The sequence below is a fragment of the Engraulis encrasicolus genome, chromosome 23 (genome assembly GCF_034702125.1).
Source record: "Engraulis encrasicolus isolate BLACKSEA-1 chromosome 23, IST_EnEncr_1.0, whole genome shotgun sequence".
Lineage (NCBI taxonomy): Eukaryota > Metazoa > Chordata > Actinopteri > Clupeiformes > Engraulidae > Engraulis > Engraulis encrasicolus.
Genome location: NC_085879.1, coordinates 3,386,652 through 3,394,207, shown reverse-complemented (window position 1 = coordinate 3,394,207; position 7,556 = coordinate 3,386,652). Strand labels below are relative to the sequence as shown.

Below are 7,556 nucleotides of genomic sequence, written 5' to 3'. Positions count from 1 at the left end.
AAATGGCCATTTTTAAAGTGTCTGGGCAGGTAGGGTTCTCAGATGAACAGCAACCGCTGCACACAGGAAATAAGTTTGTGCCACAGAACATGCACACAATAAACATGTACATACAACATACATGCTCACTGTGTTGCACTAACTTTGTATGTGTGTGTGTGTGTGTGTGTGGGGGGGGGGGGTGTTTTGTGTGTGTGTGCACGTGCACATGTGTGCATGCATCTGCTGTGTATCACTGTCTTTGCCTATTTCAGTCCCACTTCTCTCATTCCTCAGCCATCACAGACAGATGGAATGCAGGGCTTTCGCTTCATGGGTGAGTGATGAAATTATGTAATAGATGCAGTGGTCAAAAAGAGATGGTGTTCGTGCAGTCCACAGCGTACCAGAAAATGGGAGGTGGGACTTATAATATGCGGGGGCCTCCTTGAGACATGTAAACACAAAACCATACACACATTTTCCCATATATCCACTATACAGCATGTTTTTTTTGCCTGTTTACACATAAGACCCCCCCACCTTGACCTGCTGACCCCTGCCGACTGCATTTCCCAGCAAATGTCAAGACTTCCCAAGAGTCGCTCCTCTAGGTAAAGCACGGCCTTGTAAACAGGAAACGGGAGTGTTGCTTCTTTACCACTTGTCAAGGGGTTTATTTTTAGGCTAATCGTATGGATTAGTGGTGATCTGATGATTTCCTATGCTTCGTGTTTACTTGGGAGCCTCTTCCCATGCCCTTCGCGCCATCCAGCACCAGTACAAACTCACAAACCAGCAAACGCATCGCAACTACGGAACGACCAAATATTTATGTAATAGGTCCCGCCACAGTGCGCGGAAAAATGTAGCCCCCGTACGTGCTACACAGAATTGCGGGACGCGCTTCGGTAGTATGCACCACTAAACCTCAGCAACTGCATGCCTGTTGGGCGCTGACTGAAAGATTAATCTGATGAGGGAGCACGGGCCCAGTGGAGAGTGGGGCTTCTGCCCCATCGCTGTTTATTGGAAATTGAAAAGTATAATGCAATTTTGAAACACATGTATGATTCACACACATAAGATTCACTGCTGCTCCGTCGCTATGCCACCAGTCACGTAGGGGTGATAAAGTCGAAGCGGTTTCCCAAAGGGCGTTGGGGGAAATGCTGCATGCATTCATGAGAAAACAAGCCGCACTGCGCAGCGCAGACCCAGCCGCCACTGTCCAGGGCCCGCCTCGAAATGTGACCCAGAAGACTTAACGACAGATTCTTTACTCACATGTGTGATGGAAGTTTCCATTCACTCCGCTGGCTATGGGGTGTCCGTGTCCTCTTTCAGCGAGGGGAAATGGGGGCAAAAGGCATGGTGGATATTTGAGGTAGGCCTGATGTAACTGTTGGTCTCAGTAAACTAATCGGAACCTACAGTATTCCTAAGTAGGCTAATGGCGAACCAATAAGGGATATTTTTCTAAGACGTGACAGCCCCTTTAATTTCATTGTATTGTTAATTCATGGCAATTACCCTACTGTAGACATTGAAAAATACGCTATACCAAAATATAGCCTGTAATAACCTCATTCATACATTGACTGAAAAAGGGCGGAAATTGTTGTGTATACAGTGTGATTGAATTGGGCCCACACAAAACTGCGTTTGAAAGCCAGAGTGAAGAAAATGAACTATACATATTTTGAAAAGCAATGTTGAATGCAGCAGCTTGAAGGCTTTGAGTGTTTTTTTTTTCAAGTAATAACAGCCTTGAAACCTGCTGTGCTGAGAAGCAGTGTGAGTGCAGACGCAACTAGAGCAGAAAGCACACATCTCTGGCTTGGTGCTGAAGCGGTTCACCAAGCAGAAAGCAGCAGCAACGTCTGCTGTGGCACGCCATTGCTCGGCTAAATGGCCCTATTCCTCATGTGCTTCTGGAATTAGGTGGACACTGAAGCATCTAATACATTATTGATGATTCAAGAGAGTTGCTTGATATTATAAAGGCCTATTTATACACAACTGTTCTATTAAATGCTTATTTTAAGTATTGGGCCTTAACATATTAGGCCATATTCATAAAGGCCTACAGACAGGTTGCCCTGATAGAATAGTCTAAATCATACATCAGAATTTAATGACAAAAACTAAAAGTATGCCCTTATCATCAGGCTTCATTGTGCACAGGCTACAACTGGCTGTAGGAAAAAAAATCTAACTTTTCACTTCCTTTTCTCTTGAAGACATTTGAAGACTTTTCATTGCTCATAAATGAAGATTCATGACAATTAAACACCTTGTAACATTCTGTCTTTTGGCTGAAAATTGTGATTTGGGATGGAAGCAAACAAATATTTAAATATCCAAAAGGTCAATTTCTCATCACATTGAAAACACGACAAGTTTTTTTTTCAGTAAGTCTGTAGTGAGTGAGAAGAAGTCGGCCATTTGGGTATTGGGATTTAGGCAGTAGGGATAGTTGAAGGAGAGGATTGTGCACATCCCAGGGAAAGGTGCAGGACGAAGGCCAACTGTAGTTTTCAGAGTGAGAAGTCCGCACACTTAGAATCCTTTTTGTTGTATTTTATTATTTCATGGCAGGATAACGTTTCGACCTCAACAGTCTTCTTCAGATTCTGAGATGCAGAGAGATCTACGTAATTCACAAAGAGCGTTTAACACTTACATTATATTTATGGTGCTGGCCTCTTTAATTAAAATGAAATAAAATAAAATAAAATATAGCTGCAAGCACCGATGTGGGGCCTTTAAAAAACTGCTGTAATTAAAAAGGGGTGCCAAATGAAATACCGGTGTCAGATTCCAGACCTCTAACAAACTTTTTACTAAACAAAGATTTTGATTGAAAAATGTTTTCCCCACTCTAATTACTGGAGTGAGGCAGTAGGCCTACAGTGAAAAATGTATGGGGCCCTATGGAGCTAGACAGCTAAAATAGCCTCTTTCACCCGTTTGTCAAAGAGGGTAAAGATTTTAGTGTAGTTTTGGACAGTTCGGCATGGGTTTTAGGTCAAAAGTTAAATGAACAAGAACTTACTGTATGTCCTCTCGTTTTCTTACAGGTTGAGTTGCCCACAACGTATAGCATTTTGCTAACGAAGGCTGATCGGCCAGTGAAGGATGAATTAAGATGGACTTTTCCACTTGAGTCACCCCCTGTTGAGTGTATGCATATTTCATAAAAAAGGCTTCTAGCAGGCACTTACCTGTCTCAGCTGCACTATTATTACTTTGGGAGAAGATAAAGCTTTCCATAAAGCTGAATCTCCGGTGGACCAGCCATTCAAAAAGGCGTAACTGCTTCCTCCCCAATTAACAATAAAACATTTCCAACGTTCTTCAGAGCAGGCAGTCTTCGGTTTCACTCCTCTCACTCATTAGATATTGTGCACCTACAGCTTCTTCATGGCCGTCCATGGAGGGCATGGGGGACGCGTTCAAGCCTGTCACAACCAGGTAAACTAGGCTGTTATGGCCCCACAGCTGAAATTGGGTCCCCCTAATGGCCCCCCTTATGTAGGCCTAGGCTATTCAAATAACAGCAATGACAACATAGTGAGTCCAGACACCATTATGCTGTACACAATTAGAATATGTGTGCCACCAAGGATAGGCCTATATCCTACATAGTTTGCAATAAGGGGTTGACAAAGTCATGACGTCCTCCCTTGTCCAGAGTCCCCAAATACCTTGAAACAGTCCTGGAGAAGTCCATTTAATTTCTCCTATGACCCAGGACTGACCAATGGCCATGTGACTCAACAGATTGGCTACCGTACTACTTTAAGCTCTTGTCTCTCTTTGCCTGTCACGTGGTGCTGTAGCCTTAACACGTAACGGCCTGTTTGGGATGAAGAAAGTGCTCTGGAAATATTCTATTTTAACAATAGCTAAGTGAGATTCTGAGAGACTGACTCAAATTAGACCTTGAAACAGATTGAATCAGCTGATTTATGGCCTACCATATTTGCTATAAAGCGGGGAGGAAAGAGATAATAAATCAAATCTTCCAGACCTGAGACATCATTACCCGAGGGGAAGGTCCGCATAACATCCATCTTAATTTTTCACAAGTTCAACCACGGAAACCCTCAGAAAGGTCAATTTCTCTGGTCATGTGCCACGGCATTTTGACCTGGTTGGAGGTCGCACATTTTTTTCTGGAATTGAAAAATATAGCACAAGCATGAGCACAAGGTAACACAAGTAAACAAACATGCACGCAGGAGTGGCATGCACACACACACGCACGCGCACTCACGCACGCGCACACACACACACACACACACACACACACACACACACACACACACACACACACACACACACACACACACACACACACACACACACACACACACACACACACACACACACACACACACACACACACAGAGTGAGCGAGAGAGAGACACACAGACAGAGGCAGAGAGACACACGTGCACACACAAAGAGCAGATGCACAGTGAATGCAATGCACCCACACTTTCTGACACAGGCAACCCACACTTTTTAAATTAAATACTTTTGGGGCAGACTCTCGAAAAGCCTTCAATAAATTGTGGTTATGAAAGGTCCTGTTTTAGGTTAATGCGAGGCTGTACTTTTTGACCCTGATTTCCCACGTCGTACCACTCCTGCCCCCTAGATGGCAACAGCAATGTAGTCTACACATGGCGCGGAAGTGGAACAACGGCGAGAAACACAAATCACATGACTGAACACGGAACTAGGCAGTGCTCCATTCAGAATTAGACAACTGCGTAGCTTACTGTAAGCCTTTTTCATAAACCACTTCGCCAGTTTGCACGCTTAATTATTTCTAAACAATAACTCATCATGGATAGCTACGGGAACTCTGCTATGGCGCCACCAATGCAAATGGCCCCAGACTTCAGAGGGTGAGCGTTTGCTTGTGATGTTGCTTTTGCTTCTGCTAGTGGTAACGTTAGCCATCTAGAAATCTATTAGACAATGACTGTACAGTCGTTGGTTTTAGTCATTATAATAACATTCATTGCCATCGTCATATTATTTACTAATGTATGCAAAGTGCTGTGCATATAGCCTACTAAGCGCTTATTTTAAACGAGATTTTGTTTGCCAAGCCATGTAGCCTACTAGTTTATTACCCCAGGTAGCCTATGCTTTTCATGCCACTGATCTTGTAGCAGCCAGCCGACTAAATACCTCTTTTTTCCATTTTACAGAAATGAGAGCTCCTTGGTGTCTGCACTAAAGACGTTGCTGTTCTTCACCCTTCTTATGATCACACTACCCATTGGTTTATACTTTGCATCAAAATCACTGATATTTGAAGGTAAATATAAGTACATGTGCATTACATCACACCTACCCCTTTGTTGTTTATTGAGTTTGTCCACACACACACACACACACACACACACACACACACACACACACACACACACACACACACACACACACACACACACACACACACACACACACACACAGTTAGTGCAACAGAGAGAGTGAGCATGTGTATGTATGTTGTATGAACATGTGGTGTTGGGCTGGGTTGTTATCCAAATGGATAGTTTCACATCCTCTTTCTTTCCCCTTGTGTGTGTGTGTGTGTGTGTCTTCCTGTAGCCTCTTTCCAGATGTCCAGTTCAGACAGCTACTTCTACGCCGCCATTGTGGCTGTGCTGGCGGTGCATGTGGTCCTGGCGCTATTCGTCTACGTGGCCTGGAACGAGGGATCTGGCACAAAGAGGAAGGAGGGCAAGCATGACTAAAAAGGAGGAAAAGAAAAGACTGTGTTGCGTCTTGCATAGAGTTAAGAGGCGTGGGCAGTTGAGAGGTGGGGATGGGATGGGACCTCGGCGCCTTAGGCATGGTCCAGCTCTGGGAGAAGAGAGAGAGAGACGAAGGATTCTCATGTGTTCCCATCGGACAGAATAATATGATTGAGTATCTCGCATTTCACAGGAGTTGGAAATGCAAGGGATTTTGTTAAGCTGAGGATACACAGGCTATATGTTGTGTGTGTGTGTGTGTGTGTGTGTGTGTGTGTGTGTGTGTGTGTGTGTGTGTGTGTGTGTGTGAGTGAGAGTGAGAGTGAGAGTGAGAGAGAGAGAGAGAGAACACACATGGCAACAAAGAGTAAATCTACTGTTTTTGTGTGAGATATGAGAAATGTGTGTGTGTGTGAGAGAGAGAAAGAGAGAGAAAAGTGTGTGTGTGTCTGTGTGTGTGCGTGCGTCCCATTCCGTCCTTCCGTCTCGTGCATTTGTGTGTCGGTAAGCACCGCCAGGCGGCAGGTCATTTTTCGGGACTGTCAGATGAGTGCTGCTTCCACTCATGCGTCTTATTTGTCAAGCGTTTCAAAGACATTTTCTGGCTCAACTGTGACCCCTGCCTGTCTACTGCCATCAGACCACACTTGTGTGAGAAGTCCTTTAGGCCCCCGCAGCTCCGGGGAGGGAATTCCACATTTGTTTCATATTTATTTTGCCCCATTTTATTTGTTGTTGCTCTTCTGACTTCCTCTCTTTTCCATTCCCTCCCTGCTTTTTGCTTTTTTGTCCCTGTGACTGAGAGGCCTGAGGGAACACATTGTTCTTGATGGCTTGCGCGTGTGCGTGCACATTAATGTGAGGTGTGTGTCGGTGTGTGTGTGTGTATGTGGGTGTGTGTGTGTCTTGAGGTTTCCACCTGTTTGTCATTAGTTTGCATTGTTTTCAAATGCATAGCAGTATGCCGAATAGATTTCCAAAACATACGGATGACTATCTGAAGTTGACATTTTAAATGTTGTAGTTGAGTACTGTTTAGTGATTTTCAGTGTGTATAGACTTTGATAATGAACATCAGAAATGTAAAAGCAATGATGTGGCAGTGGCCAGGTTAAATAATAAAAAAAACAATGACTGTTTAATGGGTCTTAATGTTTTGTTCATGCATCACTGGTTCAACTATTATCATTTCTGAAAAGACGATGAGAAAGGGTCGGTGTGTGTACTGTTCCAATGTATGGCACCCCCTGGTGGCAGAGATCCATTCTGGCCTTAAACGTACAGACAGCACTGAAGTAACATGATCATGTTGATGGAACCAGTCTCACATTTCAGGAGAGACACTACTGTTTATGTTGGGCCACAGCAAAACAATGAGTGCATTTTCCTTTTAAAAAATCATTGTCAAAGATGTACATCTTATCTGCTTTCTTAGTTAGTACTTTCACTTTACTTTACAGTATTTGTGACTTTAGATTGCTTAAGGTTTTTTTTTTTTTTTTCACAAGTTTACAAGTTTTTTTTGTCTTATCATGACGCTGTACATCTAACCTCAGAAGATGAGGTTCTTAAAGCAAGAGGATGAGTGCATGGGTTTCTACATGGAAATAAAACAAACAAATAGAAACTGAGTAACTGAGTTTTTCCTGGAACTACACTCACATTAGGAACACCTGTTACAACTGCTCATTGAGCTGCTCTTGATGCATTTGTGCATGTAGACATGGTCGAGATGATGCAGTTCAAACCGAGCATCATAATGGGGGAAGAAAGGTTATATAAATGACTTTGAAC

The 7,556-nt window shown here is 43.5% G+C and overlaps 1 protein-coding gene across 1 annotated transcript; it reads left to right on the top strand.

Annotated features, from left to right (window-relative positions):
* Positions 1-4,715: 4,715 nt before the first annotated feature.
* vma21 (vacuolar ATPase assembly factor VMA21) lies at positions 4,716-6,904 on the top strand. Its single transcript, XM_063190301.1, has 3 exons — positions 4,716-4,901; positions 5,211-5,320; positions 5,617-6,904. Exons 1-3 carry the CDS (start codon positions 4,840-4,842, stop codon positions 5,760-5,762), a joined length of 318 nt encoding a protein of 105 aa, XP_063046371.1. The 5' UTR covers positions 4,716-4,839; the 3' UTR covers positions 5,763-6,904.
* The last annotated feature ends 652 nt before the right edge of the window (positions 6,905-7,556 follow it).

Bases quoted from the DNA above. Each gene is read 5' to 3' on its own strand.
- vma21 (XM_063190301.1), top strand. From the start codon at position 4,840: ATGGATAGCTACGGGAACTCTGCTATGGCGCCACCAATGCAAATGGCC. The intron at 4,902-5,210 runs GTGAGCGTTTGC...TCCATTTTACAG, and splicing joins ATGGCCCCAGACTTCAGAGG to AAATGAGAGCTCCTTGGTGT. The intron at 5,321-5,616 runs GTAAATATAAGT...GTCTTCCTGTAG, and splicing joins AAAATCACTGATATTTGAAG to CCTCTTTCCAGATGTCCAGT.